We start from the raw sequence: 21,247 nt of genomic DNA on the forward strand, positions 1-21,247 counted from the left end.
TTGAGTCCCATCATCCAACTAATCCTTGAAAAATAAAGAACAAATGGCATATATTCGTCAACACCATACACGGAGCTAAGATATGAAAGTCTATGTGTGTAGGCAAATAGGGTTTCAAGGTGCACCCCCTGTCTCCCTCTGGTTAAAGAAAGCTTCCATAATGATTTCTTAATTATATATATATATATATATATATATATTTGATAAACAAATTATAGGTGCTATTGATCTAGAAAGACAAAGTGAAACAACATGTTGCTACTTATGTAACAGCTACCCGAATTTTTCCCTTAATTAAGTGTCCATTAGTTAATAATTTATTATACATTAAAAAAAGAGGCACTTTGACAAAGAAAATTAACTAGCTCCATCATGGGCCATTAGCTTTAAACTTACATGTATAGTAGACCAATACAATCCATGCCATCCAAGGAAGGAAAGAGTCTGAAAATAAAATAGAGGAACAAAAAGATACGGTAAAAGTAGAAGAGAAAAGAATAAGTACCACACAATCTTTTTGCACCATGTACATAACCCCAGCTAGAAGAAAAAAAGGATTTGTCCACTAAAGACCAACCACGGAGATGGCCTAGTAGTAGGAAGAATGACTTACCAAGAATCCAAAGTTACTTCTTCAAGTAGTAGCAAGTCACACTATTGCGCGGACAATTCCATGTTATTCATGAGTAGAGTTTAAGTGAATTGAGGACAGTAACTACGGGCTCTATTTTCTTGTTTACCAAAAAATGAAAGGATTTGTCCACTAAAGAACAGGAACTAAAACCTGCCAAACTTTAATGTCACAGTCCAAACCACCGCTGTAAACAAGGTAAGCTGCTGTATCAGATGTGTTGCAATTGTCAATTGCTGCAGTCAAGCACTTGACTGGGCCTGTATGCCCTTCCAACACTGCCACACAACCGTAGTTTCTATCAACACCTCTCCAAATCCTGACACTTCTATCAGCTGAACCACTACAAACCAAATCAGACACAACAGCCAAGCACAAAATGGAGCTAGTGTGACCTCTAAGCGCACCCATAACATCCATGTTGCCACCACCACCATCACTACTACTCTTCTCCCATACCACTATGGATCTGTCACATGCACCAGAGTACAACAAAGACCCATCACTGCTTAGAGCCAATGCATTGACCCCAGAGTTGTGTTTGATAAGTGTGGCAACTAAACGATGTTTCTCACCTGGGTTTTTCTTCCACACCTTGATTTTCTTGTCAGCTGAGCCAGTATAAACATGTCCATCATCGGCTAATGCCAGTGCGTTTATTGCATCGTCATGTGCGTTTGTCACGGATTCTAAGCACTTAAAGTCCGATGTTCGCCAAATCTTGAGTGTCCTATCCCATGAAACGGAGTAGAGAAGTGACTCATCCTGAGACAAAGCAAGTGAAGACACAGCATCAACATGGTGTACCCAAGTGCAACTCTTGTGCCTTCGAATCTGAACCTGGTTCTTAGGCATCAGGAGCTTAAAAGCACGGTCACCAAGTGTTGGGAGTGTAGCCAAGTGCGTGTACTTTTGGTGATCATCAAGTTGTTCATGGTTATTGATTTTCCATACCCGGATTTTATGGTCTTGATGAGCACTATAGAGTTTGTCAGCTTGTACCACTAGGGACTTCACGGCACCTTTCCCAGCAACTACAAAGTTGTTTGTTGAACTTTCTTGGTCTAATTGATCAGAGTCAAAAGGTTTGCGTTTCCATGACCTGATTTCTCTGTCAGAAGAGCCTGCATAGAGGAATTTCCCAGCTAGGGTGAGAGAGGATATGTAAGAGGTTTGGCCTTTGAGAGTGGTGAGGCAGTAGTGGTTTGTGTTGGAAAAACAGTGTTGTTGGGATTGTGAGGTGAGTGAAGGAACTGATTGTAGGCTTGGCTGAGAAAGAAGGGACTTTAACTCTAGTTGATAGTGGTTGGACTCAGATTGAGACTCATTGTTTGAGTGGTTAGACTCAGATTGTTGGCATGCCATGATTCCCATGTCATAGAGAAAGGAAATGAAGGAATTGTTAAATATATAGTAGAGAGACAGAATTGGAGGAACTTTTTTTCTTTTTTGTTCTTTATCTTGGAGGAGGAGTGGGGTGCAAAAGATATACAGTTGAATTATAGGTTAGTGTTTGGCATAAAGTGAGATGCAAGAATGGTGAATGGCCCAGTTTTAACTTTCGACTTTCAATTTTCAACTATTCTAATAGTAATATAGGTAGGTGTAGTGTAGGAATTGGTCCTGCACAGTCAGAGGGCATCAACCTTTGGTTTTTTTGTTTTGTTTTGTGTTTTTCTTTTCAATTTTTTCTTAGAGAGGATCAACCTTATATGCATTCTTCCAAACTAACATGGACATGTACAGAAAACCTGATTATTCTAGGGAATGGTGGAGGTGTGGATAAGTAGGAGAATAGGTAAGGAAAATGGAAAACAAAAAAAAAGGGTGAAAATATTTACTGGTTCTAAAATTTTGGGTTAAGCTCTATTTTAGTTTCTGAAATTTGAAAATTCCTTTTTTTAATCTTCAAAAATTTGTAAATATATCAAGATAGTTCATCCATAAGCAAAAATTATAATAATATTGCCATGGAATGACTAACTTACTAGGTTTAAAATTTCAAATTTTTGGCACTAAAATAATATCTGATGCAAATTCAAATTCTAGGGGTCACACTCACTATACCCCCAACACACATATAATAACAATAATAATAAAAGGAGGGCACGGTAAACATTTTGTCTATATTTCCACAGTAAAGTATCAGCCAAATTTCCGAGCATAGCAAGCTTGGTCCACAACTATATTATAAAAGTAAAATATGTGACAGCTGGATGTGAAATTAACAACAAAAGAGAGTATGTGCAAATAATGTATATTAACTATTCATATAAAATTTATATAAATACATATTCAGTAAAAAAATATATATAAATAATGCTATCCACTAAAGAAATCTTTATTTTATGAAAGGTTTAAATAAATATTCAAGCTTGTTTTTAGTTGTTTCAATAGCACAGATCATTATTAATTCATTAACAATAGCATTCTTTTTGAACCCTTGTATATGTGGTTCAAATCTCACATCTTACTTTTTTACCATCGAACTATTTATATATATATATATATATATATATTACATCCTTAATTTTATTGGTTGAAAAATTATGACAATTACTCAAGTAGGCTTGTCACCCGGTAATCCAGTGCCTAACAAGAACAAAAAGTTCTGAGCTAAACAAACTTGTACGGTTGTGCTAAACAAACACTGAAATTGATTAAAAAAATTTAGAGCTATATATGATTGATTCCGACGGCTTTGATTTTCGGATAAGAAGGTACAAGAAAAGGCCAGTCTTGGATATCAAAAGCAAGCACCTGGCATGAGATATTTTGTATGTAATCAATATATATACTATGATCAAACGTTTTAAAAAAAAAAAAAATTAAACTTTCCTGTTTCAACTACTATTGGACGACAAACGTCACAAACCATGCAGCTTATCTTTGAGTATCTCTTGCACTCATATATTTTACTCATGATCCACATAAAATACCCTTTTTGGGAAGATTTGATTTGGATGAGCCTTACTAATCAAACCAAGAACAAAATTAAGGATTTTGATTAGACTTAAATGGGTCTTTTAGTGTGTCTGTCTCAAGACTTACACCATAACTGGCCTTTGCTGCATTATAAAATTCATTTGCTTTCATTACTATACAAACTAATACAATAATGATAAAAGATCCTTTTACACTTGTTTGCATTTACTATTTTATATCAGTATTCACAATTAATGTATAAATGTTTACATTTCAAAACATGAAAGTGGACATAAAAACTAATTGTTCTATGTGAAATGTTATCGTTTATAGCGGGGAAGGTTTAACAGGAAAAAATCAAAATCAAAATATCATTATTTAGATTAAACCTAAATACCTAGTAAGTTTTATCTTCTCACCTCCCTTAACTGCCTTAGTAAGCTTAATGGTTTGGGATTTTGACCTTGTTGACTCGGTGCAAAAAATACTTGAAAATTGACCAAGCCTACTAATGTGCATGTGAGATTCATAGACCAAGCCGACTGATGTGCATGTGCAAGGCTGGCTCTAGACCTAAACACCCCCCCCCCCCCCCAAAAAAAAGAAAAGGATATTGATCCCCATTACATAAACAAAAGGCCCCAAATTTGTGCACAAAAGGTCTTGAAAATTGAAGAATGTTAATTGATTTTTTTTCTTTTAGGAAAAAAATATGAATGGGTTTTTTTCATTCTTTCTCTTACCTTTAAGAAGGTCCATAAAATATTAAACCAATAGAAATCCAACCCAATTGAAACCCTAAATTGTTTCATGAAAACAAAATTATGAGTGTGTCAAATTAGATTGATCATTTCTCAAGAAGATTAATTGGATTAGTTATTATATATTGTAAAAGATATGTTAATAAAACCTAAACATAAAAATTTAATTAATAATTTTGTATCTCAAAAAATAATATATATATATATATATATAAAGTTAAACAAAAAAAAAATATTTAACTGATTTTTAATTATTAAAAAACACTCACTTAAATCTATTGCCTTAGGTTTCAAAATGTATTGAGTCAACCGTTTCTACTTACACATAGTCAGATGTACAGGTCTCTCTCCCTTTCCATTTTATTTTTTTGGATAAGTTGCTTCATTTCATTATTTGGTTTTTCTCGAAGGTACAATAATCAGGTGGCCAAAGCAGGACCCTGATTGGAACCTTTGCACCCAATTAACAATGATAATTGCTAGATTTATAGATTTAATTATGTGATACTGGTCTATGTGCGTTAGGCTTTTGCTTACACATAGTTGGAGAGGTCTCTCCCCCTTCCTATTCAAGATCTCTTTCAATTTACTAAAATGACTTTTTAGGCAAATTTGGTTTTTCTTGAAGGTACAACTATTATCAGGTGGCAAAAGTAGGACCCTGATTGGAACCTTAATTTGGATCCAATGAACAATGATAATTGCTTTGGAATCTCTCAATTGGTGTCCAACATGTTCATTATTCCTTTCTGGCTACCACAATATGAAGTAGGTCTAGCTCCTATAGATACTTCTTTGAGTGTGACTTGCATTCTGACCTCAACAATGGCTTTTAGATGGAACTAGGTCTAGAGGTAGAGTTGTCATAGGAAGAATCTGTGAAAACTATTGTCCCTTGATGCAATATGGATGATGATTTTCCTAGAATGCAGAATGCTTTTCAATAAACATGGTAGACCAAAAATGAACAGATTTGAAAGCCAAGTTGGTATTGGGGACATGTAGGCTGTACCTATGACTATGATCGAATACCTTATTTTGTATGTTTCCAAAGGTCGGCTAAATCTTATCTTGTATCCAATTTCTCCCATGTTTTTGAAGATGTTAAGGAAAAGGGTTTCACAATTTCTCTCTTTTAAATTTGAAAAAGAAACATTTGTGTTAAGTTCAAGAAAAAGACTGTTAAACATGACTTCCTAGCATTGGAATTTCGTAACATGCGTGATCCTATTTCATGCTGGCATTAGTTTTCATAAGTTTATTTTCCTTCCAATTAGTTGTGGAGTCCACACCCTGCTTTTCATGAAGCTTAAAGTAATTTCATTCCTTATGCCATCTCTGGTTTTCATTTTCATACTAAACACATTACGATTTGCGAGTCATAAATCATTGGCTTGTTGATTTTGAGACTGTATTGAGACTAGATTCCAAGATTCCAAATCAGGCTACCAACCATGCATGAGTAGAGTTTAATTTTTTTTTTTTTTTTTTTATTTTAGAGAGACTTAGTCATTTGTGAGAGAAGTAATAAAAAAAATGGGGTTTAGAAAAGAAAAAAAAAAAACGTTTACATACCATCCAAAATCTCCATACTGGGTGAAATTTAATTAGTAGAATGAACCAAAACAGGTGAAATGGAACAGAATTGGCCAGAATTTAGAATGAAATGAAATAGAGAGATGATTCGTACCAATTAATATGACAATTAATAAACCTTTAGAGTTGTAACATATAATCTGCACCATGAAATAGAACCAATTTAAATGGGGGAGGATCCATACTCCTTTTCCCATCCCCTTTTATCGATAGGGGAGTTTTTATTTATTCAACAAAGTGGTCAATGTACAACAAAAGGCCACCTGAAACATGGCGTCCCATAAAACATTATTTTTCCTTTATATTGTGGTGGATTCAAGATTTCAAGTGTGTGAACTTAGTGAAAATTTTGGTAAAATATTAATTGTCTCTAGCATAATTATGTATTAATTGATTTGTTTAAGCATCAACCTACCCCTCTCTCTCTCCCTCTCTCTCTCTCTCTCTCTCTCTCTCTATATATATATATATATATATATGAGTTAGGTTTAAGTTACACCTAGTGTAACTCTAAACAATGTTACACCACTCAATAATTTATTATTAAATTCATACTTTAAGAATCTCACCGTTGAATTATATGTTCTATATGTACTTAACATGCATGCCAATTTTCATACTAATCGGATATTATTTACCTTGTGATCCATAAACTCATATTTTATTAATTATTTTAAACTACAAAAATTTGAATTTAAAAAAATGATTGATAACATGACTATTAATCTTTGATCATCGTGAAATTTTGCAAATATGGAAAGTATATAAATATAATATAATCCAACGGTAGATTTGTCAAATTTCGCATATAATAATAAGTTATTAAGTGGTGTAATATCGCTTAGAGTTACACTAGGTATAACTTGAACCCAACTCTATATATATATATATATATATATATATATTTTTATATATATTTGAAAAGAGTTTAACATCAACCTCCGGGATCAGTTCACCGTCTTTGTCACTCTAGCTCTCAATGCCCACCTAATATCTCTTCACCGACTTCATCTCTTGATTGCTCCTTTTATTTATTGCAGGCTTTTTTTTTTCTTTTCGTCCCTACCAACAAAATTATCTAAAATGAAAGCCAACATAATTGTCATAGGCTCAAATTAAGCCAATTAATTAGTACAAAATTTGCACAGATATCTTTATATTCGCTCTTTCCTAGTTTCTTTTTTTTTTTTTTTTTGGTTGGTAATCAAGTGGTACCCTCAAGGGAACATTATGATTCCATAAGAGAAAGGTCTTAAATTAGACGAGTACGTACGAGAGTACGACATCCTATGCTAGTATAACATATCATATGAGTCTGTATGTTAGTAGATTTTTTTTCCAACTACAGTTATATTTAACTAACTTTCAATAAACATCTAACACACATTACATATGCTTACTTAAAATAAAAATAAAATAAAAAACCCTCAAGCCTCAAATCAAAAGGAGAGCAATATGAAGTTTTCCATAAATCTTATAACACACAACTTATCACACACTGTACACACTCTTAAAATCGTTTTTTAGCCTGCGTGACATATATAGAGTGTATAGGTTGTGTGCCATAAGCGATGTACAACTATCTGTCTTCCTATATGCGTGTTGCCTCGTAGCATAGAGTACTCTTTTAGTCTTTTTTAGGAAGGACTTGTAATGTTACCAAATCAAGAGAGTTGGAAGAGATCCACAACTTATTAATTTCAATTTGATCTTGGACTTGAATCTTCACTGCAAAGAAATTGGTCCATGGACACCTAAAATTGTTTCAAATGTGCCCAAATTGTCTTGAAGGTTAGAATAATCCAATTAAAAACTTGAGGCTATCATCTATAAACTTCTTACATTGTCTCAGATACCTCGCTATCAAGGAATTCATGTTCATTCAAAAAGACTCTCTCTCCCTGTCTCTCTCTCTCTCTCTCTCTCTTGCTTTATGACGTATCAACTATCAATCAGCTATTCGTGGCTTGAAGGGACAATTTTTCTGTAGGGAAATCGAAATCCATTTCATTAATGAAAGCAAGTCGAAAGAGGACAATATCTCATAAAGCACTGTCCCTAGTTCACTATTGCATAAATAATGAAAGAATGGGGTCTTGCAAGCACTAATAAATCCACAACCAGAAAATTAGAAATGTCTCGTCTGTGCAACTTGCATTAACCTATCCGTACATTGTCTGTTGGTCCCATAAAAAGGCAATATCAATCAACAAGACATTAATAATTTTATGGATGCTTATGTTTACTCTTAAATCTTTCACTGTTATTAGATGTGTCTTGGTGTTAAAAAAAACCATCTTAGACTCTTGTATTTTAGTGTCCATTATTGAATTGCAGAAACAAAGAGTTTCACATGCCAATGGACAAAAACAATGCTCCAGTTTGCGAAATTTGGTAATCAATTATAACTCCTTCACATGATGATCAGTATGGCCAGATTACTAGACCTTTCTATTACACTCATCACACTGTGAATTCCATCTATAAAAGGGGTAGCCTGGTAGGTATAAACACAGTAATATCATATTCATGTTAGTAGGCAAAAGAATATAATGGAGGCTGTCATATTCATATTCTTTTCAATTACTCTATCTGGCACTACTCTTGATTGCATTCACTATAGTTTCCTTTATCAGAATTTTTTATCTTTTTAATAAGTGATATAATGACATAAATCCCATATTACACATTCACACAAGCATTACTTCAGCTGATGTACTTAATTCTTTAAGAATTTTAAACTTTTTAACTGTTTAGTTGTGTTTTGGATAAGCATAAAATTCACCTTATTTTTAATGATGTCAGTTTATGTACAACTTTTTAAATGTTCGTTTCTAAGTAAAGTTATATTTTTATCTTGTAAGTCAAACAAGCACGTAACCTGCTTTCACATATGTATTGTAAGGGCCGTTTTTGGAGCCCAGGTCCAGCAAGCAAGCGATTCTGGCCCAAAAGACCCTCAACAATGAATTTGTAGAGAGTGGGTCACAGAACTAGGTCTTGACAGAGTAAACGTAATTATTAGTAAGCCATGCAACAATTTGAACGTGGGAATATTTCATTAAGTTTCATGGGATAACAATCCGTGGGGCTGTATGAGTGCTTCTTATGCTCTGTTTACAGAATTCTTCTCTCTCTTTCTCTCTTCCGCCCTTTTTCTATCAATCTTTCGATCCCCTAGTCATGGGGATTTTCTTCTCTTATATAGCATCCTTCGATTGATAATGGCCTTACACTTGTTAACCATCTGGGCCTCTACTTGAGTGTCTGTCCCATCGGACATCCCCCTTCTTTTTCTGTGAGTTGCACTGGCCAAGATTACAATATTCTCCTGTCCTTTCTACATTAATGCGGCTGGAAAAGTAGCTTCCTTGCATTTAATGTGGCAGTTGTGGTTGCCCCCTGAACGTCTAGCATTTTCCTTCTACTTGGGATGATTTCTCACCGTGTACAGGGCATGCGTTGGACTCCCATTTGGTGCGTCCGAGGAGACACTCCTCCTCGGACGCCCCTTAAACAAGCCCGGCCCAACAGGATTGGGCTGAAAGTCTTCCGGCCATGTCTTCACTTCCTGTTATGGCTGGGTTCCGCACGGGTCCCAAGGCCCACTGTTGATTGATGAATTTTACCCCACATGTATAATTTACAAATGATTATAATAAAGGATAAATTACCATGATTTTAGTCCCTAAAATTTAGTGTAAGTTTAATTTTGATCCCTTAAATTTTAAAAGTTCGGATTTGGTGCCTGACATTTCAATAAAGGGTACAATTTGGATCCTTTATTCTATTTTCTATTTACATGACTAATGATATGCTAAGCCATCCCATTTCTAAGAGACTAAATCAAATCAACCCCATATATGTAAGAGCCAAAACCAAACTAACTCCATATTTCAATAACCAAAATTGAAATTAACCAAAATTTAAAGACGACCAAAATTTAAATGACCAAAATCGAACTTATCCCGGATTGCAAAGACAAAAATATAATTTGCCCTATCATAATTAATTAGTGGGAAAGTATAGGACGACAACAAAATGTCATGACACGATTATTACCTGCTCTGCTGAAACAGATGTGCATGAGTTTTTAATATTAACCCCCCCAATTGATTTCATGGGACATGAGGGGAACAATATGTACACACTACACAGTACACCCACAAGGCCACAACTCAATATAAGAGATATGCCTTAATCTAGGCCCAAGGTTCCAAAGCCCATAGAAAATCCATCTGAACTCATTCCAAGCCCAGGCAGGGTTCAAGCTGACCTAACAAATTAACAATTTTTGGGCCGTCCATTAAAAAAAAAAAAAAAAAAAACAACAACAACAACAACAATTTAAAAAAAGAAAAAAGAAAAAAGAAATAAAGAGATTATAAACGGCTAAGAATGTGGATTTAGTTGAGGTTTTAAATTGTGATTATTTTATGAATCTGTCCTTAGTTGAAAACTACTAAGTAAGGAGATATTTTGAGATATCTTTTTTTTTTTTGAGAAACATATTTAGAGATATCTAAATTTAGAGTCAACAGCTTAAACAACTTGAAAGTAGGAAGCTTTTTAGATAGTAGTAGTATAGATATAGATAAAAATAATTTTTTTGTTCATTTCAGTTTGCTAAATTCGAAGTCTATTCAATTAAAGTCTTTGGGTCAACTTTAGTTAAAATATTTATAAAAAAAATTCTAGAAAGTATTTTTTAATCATTAATTGGATGCTTTAATATAAAAAACTTGAAGAAAAAAAAAAGATAATTAACTGTGTAAGGGCCCCAAAAAGGCTAAGACCACTTGGAATAGTGGAGTTAGATTTTATAGGTCTAGTGCAATTAATTTATTAGAGTATGGACTGGCGAGGTCAATTTTAATGCTCTCTTATGGACCAACTATTAGGTTAGTGGAGATAGGGTTGAGTGAATTGTAAAAAGAAATACTAAATCTGGAAATAACACTATCTCGGGTCTGGCCGAGGAGCCAATATTCATAAAAAGTTTCAAGTTTTTTAGATACAAGGTTTCCTTACACAGTTTTTCTTTTTTCTTTCAATCTCTCGTCCCCCTAATTTGGAGGGGTTTCATTTCCTTATATAGTCCTTTAGATTGCATCATAGCCCTCCACTTGTACAATTAGGAGCCTTCTTTTGGATGCTTGTCCCATCAGGGTAATGCTGGAGGTGGTAAAATGTGCTGCAAGTTGTGAAGCCACTGTTCCAGGGTCATTCCTTCATTAATGCCGCTATCTAAGTTGGTATAGTGCATTAAATGCGGAGGTGGTGGCTACTTTATCTAGATATTTTCTTTATTCTTTACTCACACATTTCTTCCACCTTCTTTGGTTTCTTGTCTTTTGGTACTATTAGCTTGCTTGGTAATTCCCGAGGAATGCTTGCTCCTTGAGAGGTCGGCCTCTTCATCTTTCCTCTTCAAGCTTTAATTCGTGAGTTAGACCAGGATTGATCTGCAAATGGGCCTTTTTTCCTCCTCGGGTTGGGCTCATAGTTTCCATTCTGTAATTAGCCTCACCCCTCCTACAAACTAGAATATATAATAAAAGTTAATAATGATGCTTTAATTGAATCTAATTAGATTCTATAATTGAAGTCTAATTTTACGTCATGCGTCCTAAATTATTTATTTTTAAAGAAAGTTTTATTTATTAATTTTGGAGTCAAATATGGAACCACATCATAAATATACATTCAAGTGAGTTATTGTGTACAAAAACTAAAGAGTTTAGAATTAATGAACATTAAAAAAAAAAATGGACAATTTATATTTTCTACTTAACAATATTCTTACAAGACTATTTAAACAGTTAAAAAAAATAAGGATAACTATCAATAATATTTAAATTATATATATATATATATAAATTATCTATCTATACTATATATAAGATAATTCCCCCCTTTCAAGTAGATTTTTATGTGGTTCAAAAATACATTCATTAATGAAGAATAACTTCATTTATAAATAAGGTCATAAATGTCAAATAACAAATTTCATTTTGAATTCAAAAAGAGAATTCTTAAAATTTAGAATTTTTTTCCCTTCACAATTAAAAAGGAAAACTCATCTCTAAAGTTTATCATTTTTATTTGTTTAAAAAATTAAAAATATATATATATATTTCTAAATTATAACAAAGATAAATTATTAACCATTACCAAAAAAATATAAAAGTCTTTAAGCACGCAAGTTAGCGCATTAGGCCAGAATATGTATATCTTTTAATAATATTCACGGTACGGTCACAGCCGGCCTTCAGGCATATGGATGGGTTAGTAGCCATTTTAAGAGTATTCGCAGCAGTGGTGCTATATAGATATAATGATATTTTTTTAGCTCTTTATCACAAAAAACACCATGCAGCAAAGGAGCTAAATCTAAAAAGATTTAGCTCCTCAGCTAAAGTGCACATTTATCTTTAGATGTACACTGTAGCTCACAAGTAAAAAAAAAAAAAACTTTTTTATTACAATTCTCTCTCCTCTCCAATTAAATATACATTTCCTATTCTCTCTCTCTCCGGCTTCTCTTCTTTCTTCTTTCTTCCTCCATTTTTTTTTTCTCTCTATCTCGCCGGCTAGCTCCCTCATCTCCCTCATCCCTCAGCTCGCCGGCCAACTCCCTCATCGCCGATCTGTTCCATCGACCTAGCTCGCCGACCCACCCCAAGCCCCATCGCCCACATTGATTCTGACGACGATTCCGACGAGGAAGCCCCCAAAGCCACAAACACTGAAACTCCGATGAAGACGACTCCTCCATTCGCACCTTCACCACAGCTCGCCTCGACGCCGCCAACGTGGGTGGAGGCTCTGGTTCGACTCAGCTCGAAACACGAAGATCAAGACGGAGAATCTGAGCTCCTCCACCACGGTTAAGATCAAGAATCGGGGTCCCACAGCTCAGGCCGGGAGCTCGGTGCCTGGAATTGTTGTTTAGAAGTGATTGATTCAATGAATTGAGAATAGAAATGGTGTTTGTGGAATTTGTGAATGTGGTTGTGGTTTTGTTTTTGTTTTTTTTTTTTTTCTATGTTGTGTTGTGGTTGCCAAAGTAGAATGGTGGTTGTGGCCGGTGGTGGTGGTGGTGGTGGTGGTGGTGGTGGTGGTGGTTATGGGTGTGACTAATGGTAGAGGTGGTTGTGAATGGTGTGGAGGTTTTTTTTGACAGTGGGATATATTATTTTATTGTAGTGGTTATATTATTTTATTGGGATGCTTATATTATTTTTTTTGGTTGAAAGTTAAAATAGATTCACTGTTATAGTATGTGTGGATGTAAAATAGATAAAGTGACTTTTTGTGTATCTAAAAATATAGATACACTGTGGATGCTCTAAGGTAAAGAATGAAAGCAAAGAAGACAGAGCACCGAAATGAATTGCGAAGAAACAGGTACAAACAGACAAAAACAAACCACCATTTCTGATACAGTCACAGCCGGCCTTCAAAATTTGTCTCAACCTTCATCATCAAAACATTCTCTCTCTCTCTCTCTCTCTCTTCAATGATCGTCACCATGCAACATTTCTCTCTCTATATTTATAAACAACCTCCATAACCATAACCTTCCTTTTTCTCTATCTTACTAACAACCATCATGGAGTCTCACTTTCCCGCCATTATTTCTTTCTCTCTCATCTTCGCGCTCTTCAGTTCCTCCTTCGCTCACTCCTCGACGATCGGAGTCGGCTACATCTCGCGGATTCTCGAAATCCAGGACCGCGAGCGAGCTCCTCCGGCCGTCCAAGTGGCCGCCGCTCGCGCCGTTCTCCGCCGCCTCTTTCCTTCTCACTCTTCTAGCTTCCATTTCGAAATCGTCTCCAAGGTCTTTCATTTTACTGCAATTTCAATTTCTAATTTTTATTATCTTAATCTAGGACATGAGCAATCTGAAACTATCAACTTTATTGCCTTCGTTTAGTTGCCTAGAAAAATTGAAATGAAAATACGTACATAATCAGCTGGAAATTGATTGTTGATAGTGGAACTAGAAAAAAAAAATGCAGAATGTGACTGTTGATTAATGTTATTGTGAAAATTGTACTGTTAGACTGCTCTATAATTTTCGTTAAACAAGTATTTTGAAAAATTACATTGTCTTGTATAATATTCTCCATTCTTGCAAAATAATTTTGCTAGATGATCGGTGATCAATAACTATCTTATTATAAAATGTTTGAATTTCAAGTATTTGTAACCTTATAATTGTATGCAAAAGTATGTGAGTTTATATATCCGATAGTAAATAATATTTGATTGACATCGAATTTGGTAGTTGTTAAGAGCAAAGAGAATATGTAATCGAATGGCGGAATTTTCAAATATTAATCCAATGAAAATTATGAGGTGTTGAAACACCACAAAGAGTTATATTAGGTGGAATTATGGGAAGAGATTGGGTTCAATACACTGGACCGGTTGAGATGATGACACATGTCCACTTTTGGCCATTTGTTGCCATCTCAACGTGTCCAACATACTAGAGGCACTAGACCCAAGTCAAGTCCGTATTATATATTTCATTTTTATTTAAAAAGAGGATCTCACTCATTTATTTCTTTTACTTTCTTAGGAGCAATGTGGTGGTGAGTCTTGCTTTATGATCAAGAACAGTCCTTCTTTCAGTAGACATGGGGATCCAGAAATCTTGTACGTTGAGAATGAGATTTCTTCATTAGCTACATAAGGATTTATCTCTGATGAATAGTTTAGTGTCATTATTGGTGTTGACTTGAGCCCTGTGTTCAAAATCTTTTGTGATGTTTTAGTTTACTTGGAAATGAAATTCCTGAATGTTTGCTTTTGTAGAGTGTAATATTTGTGATGACATATTGTACTCGCTAACACACAAATATATAAGCACATTCGAATGTGTGGTGTATTACCCCCATTGAACATGATTAGATGATAACCGAAATAATGTGGCTGACACATGTGAATGTGACTTTCATTTCTTGAATAGAATTATGGGGGTCACTGGAGTGGAGATTTCGGCTGGTTTGCACTGGTATTTGAAGTATTGGTGTGGTTCACATATATCTTGGGATAAAACTGGTGGAGCGCAGCTATTTTCAGTACCTAGAGCAGGCTTGCTCCCCCGTGTTCAAGATGCTGGAATCGTGGTTCAGAGACCCATTCCTTGGAACTACTACCAGAATGCTGTTTCATCTAGCTGTAAGATTCCCCTTTCTAATTGCATTTATCTTTCTAGAGTATTTGTGAAAGTGAAACTATTATAACTGCATCTCCAGTGTTTATGGCCTCAAATTCCAATTGTATTCTGATAGATGTTATTACTGTTTTCTTTCATCTGCTTTTGGAAGATTCTTTTGCTTGGTGGGACTGGAAAAGATGGGAAAAGGAAATTGATTGGATGGCTTTGCAAGGCATTAATTTGCCGCTAGCATTTACAGGGCAAGAGGCTATTTGGCAAAAGGTTTTCCAGGTAATTTCCTGTGGTTGGCTTTATGCAATTTTCCATGAGTTTGAAAGATTCAATTTTTTAGTCTCTCGGTATAGTTTTGTTTCATTGTGTTTTCTTGTTGGAAAAAATTGGTTAACAGTAACATGGATACTACAATATTTTTACGATTTTGATTTCATTAAAAAGCTATATGTTTTTTTAAAGGTAAATTGTTTAGTCAGTTCACTATATTCAAATGACAATGCTAGTTCCAGTTACTCATGAGTCATAGATAGAGTAAAAAATAATTTAGCACCTATTGATTTTTGTCTTTTAAAGATGTATTATTAATCCTCTAGCAGAAATTTAATGTAAGCAAAACGGATTTGGACAATTTCTTCGGAGGCCCTGCGTTTCTTGCATGGTCACGTATGGGAAATTTGCATGGGTAAGTTTGTAAATTTTGACTAGTTGGTTTTATGTTTGCAGGGCTATATTATTTTTCTGACTTGTGAAACTTTTTCTTAATGACCTTCTAGTGTGTGTTTAACAACTTGACATGCCTTTTCCCCCCTAAATTTTTATGTTAAATTCTTGATTGTAACAAATTTCTTGCTGGAGGCCTTTTGATTTTGTAGGCTAATACTTTTCATCCTGTTGAAATGCTAATTATATCCATGCACCTCATTATTTGAAGCCTTTCACTTTGACATGCCAGTTTGGTATCTGCTGTTATCAAAATCTCTTTTCTGATGAAAACTAGTGCAACAATCCATGAAAACGATGGCTATTAGTTGTAACTATTTTAGTTTTAGTTTTTTTTTTTTTTTTTTTTAATACTTTTTCTTCTAACTTATAATGTTTTTATCAACAGATGGGGTGGACCACTAGCACAAAGTTGGTTGGATCAACAGCTGATTCTACAGAAGAAAATTCTTGCCAGAATGTATGAACTTGGGATGACTCCAGGTATCAACATCTCTATAACATTTGTCTTGATTTCCTTACTGATTTTGGAATTTCTATGTATGGTTGCAATGGAAAATTTTATGATGGTAGTAGAACCAGTGAAAGTTTTTAAGGAAATCAAGCATTTCTTTTATCTTTACGTTGACATTTCATTTTATTTGGAACTTAACATGTCATTTTATCTGATAAAAGGTGGTTGTTATCTCAGGCTGAACCTCTCATTTTGATTTAGGTCAATCTTCATTGTTAACAAAATTATTTTTTTATTTTTTTAAAAAATTTGATTTATGGATTACTTCCATTTTCCCCATTGTGTGGATAATGCTCCTAATGCATGCAAAGTTTACTTTACAGTTCTTCCTGCCTTTTCTGGAAATGTTCCTGCAGCATTGGCATATATATTTCCATCAGCAAAGATAACACGTTTGGGAAATTGGTAAGTACTGCAATGTGCCAACTTAACATGCAAACCAACACTTACCTATCAAAAAAAAAAAAAACATGTGAACTAACACCTGATGCCTTTGGCTGATGGCTACATAATGCCACAAACACAATACAAGAATTGCTTACTTTCTTAAACTTACTAATATAGGGGATGATCACGTGTTTCTAGTGACTCTTGCCAATCGGGGTTAGTACTAGTATTTCAAATGGAGTGGAATATGATCAAAAGGATCTATTTGAAGGCATAATCTATAATATCCCTGGCTGTGTAAATTTGGACCATGAAGGTGTTGCACTGGCGTGTACTATGTTCCACGTCAAGAATGTACTAGGTCAATCTGGATTATTAAGCAATTGCTTGGAGCTTCAATTCTAACTAGTCTTTTTGGGGTATAGCACAAATTTAGTTATTCCTCATGTTGAGACAAGTTGTATTAGATTGAACTTATTAATGTTGTGTGGCTTGGAGGCAATACAACATAACGTAGGTCTTGACAAGGCCTGATGAGAATGTTAAAGATGGTGTATATTTAGTCGCACATCAATTGTGAAACTAGTCCAATATAGGCTATATAAGCAATTGTTGGGAGCTCAATTATGACTAGTCTTTTTGAGTATAGTACAGATAAGGCTAGTATTTTCCTCAGGATTGTTATGAAAACATTTCAAACAAATACCAAAAAACTAAAAAACTTGGTAGATTTACTTTTTTTGTCCTTATGAACAGAAAATGCCAGAAATTTGAATTGGGTCAGGACTTCCAAAGATATAATTGCATGCATATATATTCCAAGTGTCATTTGTCATATACATCACACACCTATGCATTCCACATCTTATAGAAGATGGACCAATTCCTAAACAAAATAAAACTTAAAAGAGCAGTTGCAATGACTCTTGGGTTGCCTTCTTTGTGAAGAAAATACATTGTTGGAAGAGTGGAGAGAGCCTTTCCAAGTAAAAATGAAAACAAATAAGAAATGAAGTTGGAATAAAGAAAAATGTAATCATGTACAAAACTTAAAGATCTAAAACCTTTCTAGGTTAGACATGCTTGATGAAAAGAATTTTATAATGTTTCTAAAATTGATACCTTGGAGAACCATGGAAGTCCTGAAGGCCTCAAAGCCCAACATAGAGCTTGAAGAGCTAGGATTTAACTGTTGTACTATTTTATTTTAGTTTCATTAACAAACTTGCAGATGCCCAATCCATCTCAATTTATAATTTATATATGAGAACCTTTTATCTTTTTCAGTAAAAGATGAAGATCTCATCTTCCTTTTCTTGATCCTGCTTCAGGTTCTCAGTTAAGAGTGACCCTAAGGTGTGTTGCACATATCTTCTTGATGCAACTGATCCCTTGTTTGTTGAAATTGGGAAAGCGTTCATCAATGAACAATTGAAAGGTGCACTTATCTATATACCCATGCCTGTGCATATGAAATCAGTAGGATCTTACATGTATGCCTAATAAAGATTAGTGTTTTTATTTTTTGATGTGCTTGTAATTGCCTTTTTGGTCAGAATATGGAAGGACTGGTCACATATACAACTGGTAAGATATTCTCTCAGTTCCTAATCTTTCATTTCAACCCTTGCTCATTTGAGGGAATATGAAATAAATATTTAACGTATATATCATGAACCTATACAAGCACAAATGTCAGAGGGGGGTGCCCAAGAAATGAGTGTGATCTTCAAAGTTCTCTTCTTTTTTGGTCTTGAAATCAACCATAATATGGAACTAAAGGCCTGAGTTACAATTCATCTAAAAGCAATCATTACTTTGTGGATGACTAAATGCACCTGATTGCTCTTACTTTTCAGAAGTAATTTTAAGAGGCTTAAATCAAAAATGTTTCATCAAGATGTTGGAAATGTTGAAAGGTGCATTCTTTTGAAGTGAAAAAGTTCTGTACAAAATTAAAATTTTATCCATTGCATGCATTAAACAGTGCATGCTTCTATATTCCTACTGCTCTCTTCAAATTTTTATGTTCTTTCTTCAAATTGGAAATATTTTTCCTTAAGATTATGTTATATCATGTAATGATTTCTGAACCTACTCCAGTGACACTTTTGACGAGAACACCCCACCTGTAGATGACCCAGAGTATATCTCTTCATTAGGGGCTGCAATCTTCAGGGGAATGCAAACTGGTGATGATGATGCTGTCTGGCTAATGCAGGTGAAACTATTACTTTTAATTTTAGGTTTTCCTAGGATGCAGCCATTTTCCTTGACCTTATGATCCAATGCAGTTTTCGCACAATTTTACATATATCTCTGTGTGTGTGTGTTTTTCAATTGATATTAGCATACAGATCCACTGTGGCCTTGACTTTCTTATATGTTGTTAAGCTTCGGTTTTGGATCTAACATTCTCCTCCCTACCTTTTTTTTGGCAGGGGTGGCTGTTTTCATATGATCCATTTTGGAGACCTCTGCAAACAAAGGCAATATAGTAATATCTATAAAATGCTCTTTTTGTGATGCTTTTCTAGTTATTTATGCATGTTCATTTTAAAGCATTTCAATCTAAGACATTACTTATTTCATGTAAGAATTGGTGTTAAATCATCTGCAGCTCAAACCAAACTCAATAAAGATAAGACGTTTGTTAACTTAACATTGAAGCATTTGATTGGAACTATCAACTTTGAAGTGGCCTTTTTGTTTCTAAAGTTTTTGAGTGATGGGGAAAGAAGAAAACAATTTAGGGAAATTAAAGAGATAAATTTAGGGCAAAAAACCTGCAATGTTAGAAAAATCAATCGTGATCTCTTGCCATATATTTTAGAGTAAATTATGCTATAAAGGTTGATCATGATTCTGGTCTAGTTCACTTTTATGTTGCTTTTGGTTGACAGTAACCTATGCTTGTTTTCAGGCACTTTTACAGTCTGTTCCTCTGGGGAGGCTGGTCGTCCTTGATCTGTTTGCTGAAGTGAAACCCATATGGATTACTTCAGAGCAGTTTTATGGTGTTCCTTACATATGGTAAGTCATTTCCCCATTCCTAGTTATCAAAGCTATCCAGACAAATATCTAATTGAGAATTACTGTGTTGGATACTTGTTAAATGTGGACACTCAGCAAGTCATGACCACTCATAGAATATGTTTAAATGGACTGTAGTGTTTTGAAAGCTTCTATATAATTAGTATTCCAATTTGTACTTTTTCATTTTTTTTCCTTTTCTCCCTTTTGGTGAATAAGAATCAAAATGCATAGCTGGCATTTTCCTGAGCTTGTCCTTGAAGTGTAGAATGATTCCATTTTTCCCATATACATTAAGAATGTATATGGTAATACTGAAAATTGTTACATTGGCAATTGAAATTGGCCCAGCAATGAAGCAAAGCTCTAAAGTTGAGCTGCTTAGCAAGATTTTCAAAGATGTTGTATGGATTGACATGGATGCACACACATATGGCAATGTCCTACTAGGTATCTACCTTATGGTTGGTTTCCTGGGCCAACACCCTACATCCTTGTCGAAATGTGAAACTTGTGTTGGGTCTATACAGTAAGCTGTTAGAAAGTTCATCATGTGCTTATAAGAGGGTTTTTTTTTTTTTTCGTTCTGTCACCTTTCTATGTTCCATTTTTCTTTTGGTTTCTTAGTTAATTTGTTGGTTTACTACTCTACAGGTGTATGTTGCACAATTTTGCAGGGAACAGTGAGATGTATGGAATTTTAGATTCAGTAGCATCTGGACCAGTTGATGCTCGTAAAAGTGAAAACTCAACAATGGCAAGTTTGTCCATTGTGATTTTGTTTGTTCCTTCAAGATATTATCAATTTGCTTGTTAATGTCATAGCGTCTTGCAGCCCCATCATGTCAATTATCTTATGTCATTGTAGTTGTGGCTGCATTTGATATCTGCTGCGACATGTTAGGTTTTTTTTTTTTTTTTTTTTTTTGGTAATATTTCAGCTATACTAGTGAAAGAAAAGCCAAGTAGGCAATCAACACTCACAGACTGAGGGTGAACAGACACACAACCCAGCACAGGGCCAACAGGAACCCTAAACCACAACACAAACATTTAAGGCAACCCTCTAAGCCAATTCACATCCCTTTAACTTGCAGAGTTCTGACAAGTAAACAGAAAGTGGCACCCTTTTGAGGATAGAATTGCAACATATTGATCTTTTATATCCTTCATACTATTAATGGATAAAGCTGCTTTTATGCTTTTGAATTTTCTTAAGAAAATATTTATGCATTAAATTGCATAGATCAGATACTTTTATGATGGTTGGAAGTAATTATACGTCATGCAACATCGACAAATGGACCAAGATATTGATTGTTTAATTACTGAAGGCTTGAAATTAGAGTGGTAAATTAAATTTTCCAAAATTCTCAGGATGAAAGGTGAGACCTCAGAAATTTTTATTGAGTCTGACAGACTTAATTGTTGTCTAACTGATAAAGCAAAGTCCAAATTTTTTCATGCAGTTTTATATACTAAAAATTTCATCA

General features: G+C 34.5%; 2 protein-coding genes across 3 annotated transcripts in view; one reads left to right on the forward strand and one right to left on the reverse strand.

The window, feature by feature from the left end:
• Nucleotides 1-352: 352 nt before the first annotated feature.
• On the reverse strand, nucleotides 353-2,160 carry LOC126703040 (protein JINGUBANG). The gene has a single exon (XM_050401941.1). It carries the CDS (start codon nucleotides 2,003-2,005, stop codon nucleotides 764-766), a length of 1,242 nt encoding a protein of 413 aa, XP_050257898.1. The 5' UTR covers nucleotides 2,006-2,160; the 3' UTR covers nucleotides 353-763.
• An 11,111-nt stretch (nucleotides 2,161-13,271) lies between these two features.
• Nucleotides 13,272-21,247, forward strand: part of LOC126701629 (alpha-N-acetylglucosaminidase-like) — a 66,041-nt gene continuing 58,065 nt past the window's right edge. For both annotated transcript variants that reach the window (XM_050399910.1, XM_050399909.1), the window contains exons 1-13: nucleotides 13,272-13,756; nucleotides 14,504-14,580; nucleotides 14,894-15,105; nucleotides 15,255-15,376; nucleotides 15,697-15,782; nucleotides 16,209-16,303; nucleotides 16,658-16,739; nucleotides 18,053-18,159; nucleotides 18,278-18,308; nucleotides 18,825-18,942; nucleotides 19,163-19,210; nucleotides 19,645-19,754; nucleotides 20,409-20,511. In XM_050399910.1, coding sequence (XP_050255867.1) covers nucleotides 13,529-13,756; nucleotides 14,504-14,580; nucleotides 14,894-15,105; nucleotides 15,255-15,376; nucleotides 15,697-15,782; nucleotides 16,209-16,303; nucleotides 16,658-16,739; nucleotides 18,053-18,159; nucleotides 18,278-18,308; nucleotides 18,825-18,942; nucleotides 19,163-19,210; nucleotides 19,645-19,754; nucleotides 20,409-20,511 — 1,419 coding nt within the window. In that variant the 5' untranslated portion in view covers nucleotides 13,272-13,528. The remainder of the gene's footprint in view (nucleotides 13,757-14,503; nucleotides 14,581-14,893; nucleotides 15,106-15,254; nucleotides 15,377-15,696; nucleotides 15,783-16,208; nucleotides 16,304-16,657; nucleotides 16,740-18,052; nucleotides 18,160-18,277; nucleotides 18,309-18,824; nucleotides 18,943-19,162; nucleotides 19,211-19,644; nucleotides 19,755-20,408; nucleotides 20,512-21,247) is intronic.

The sequence above is a fragment of the Quercus robur genome, chromosome 10 (genome assembly GCF_932294415.1).
Source record: "Quercus robur chromosome 10, dhQueRobu3.1, whole genome shotgun sequence".
Taxonomy (NCBI): Eukaryota; Viridiplantae; Streptophyta; class Magnoliopsida; order Fagales; family Fagaceae; genus Quercus; species Quercus robur.

What these genes read in the sequence shown, in the direction of transcription:
- LOC126703040 (XM_050401941.1), bottom strand. Translation starts at nt 2,005, where the DNA reads ATGGGAATCATGGCATGCCAACAATCTGAGTCTAACCACTCAAACAAT.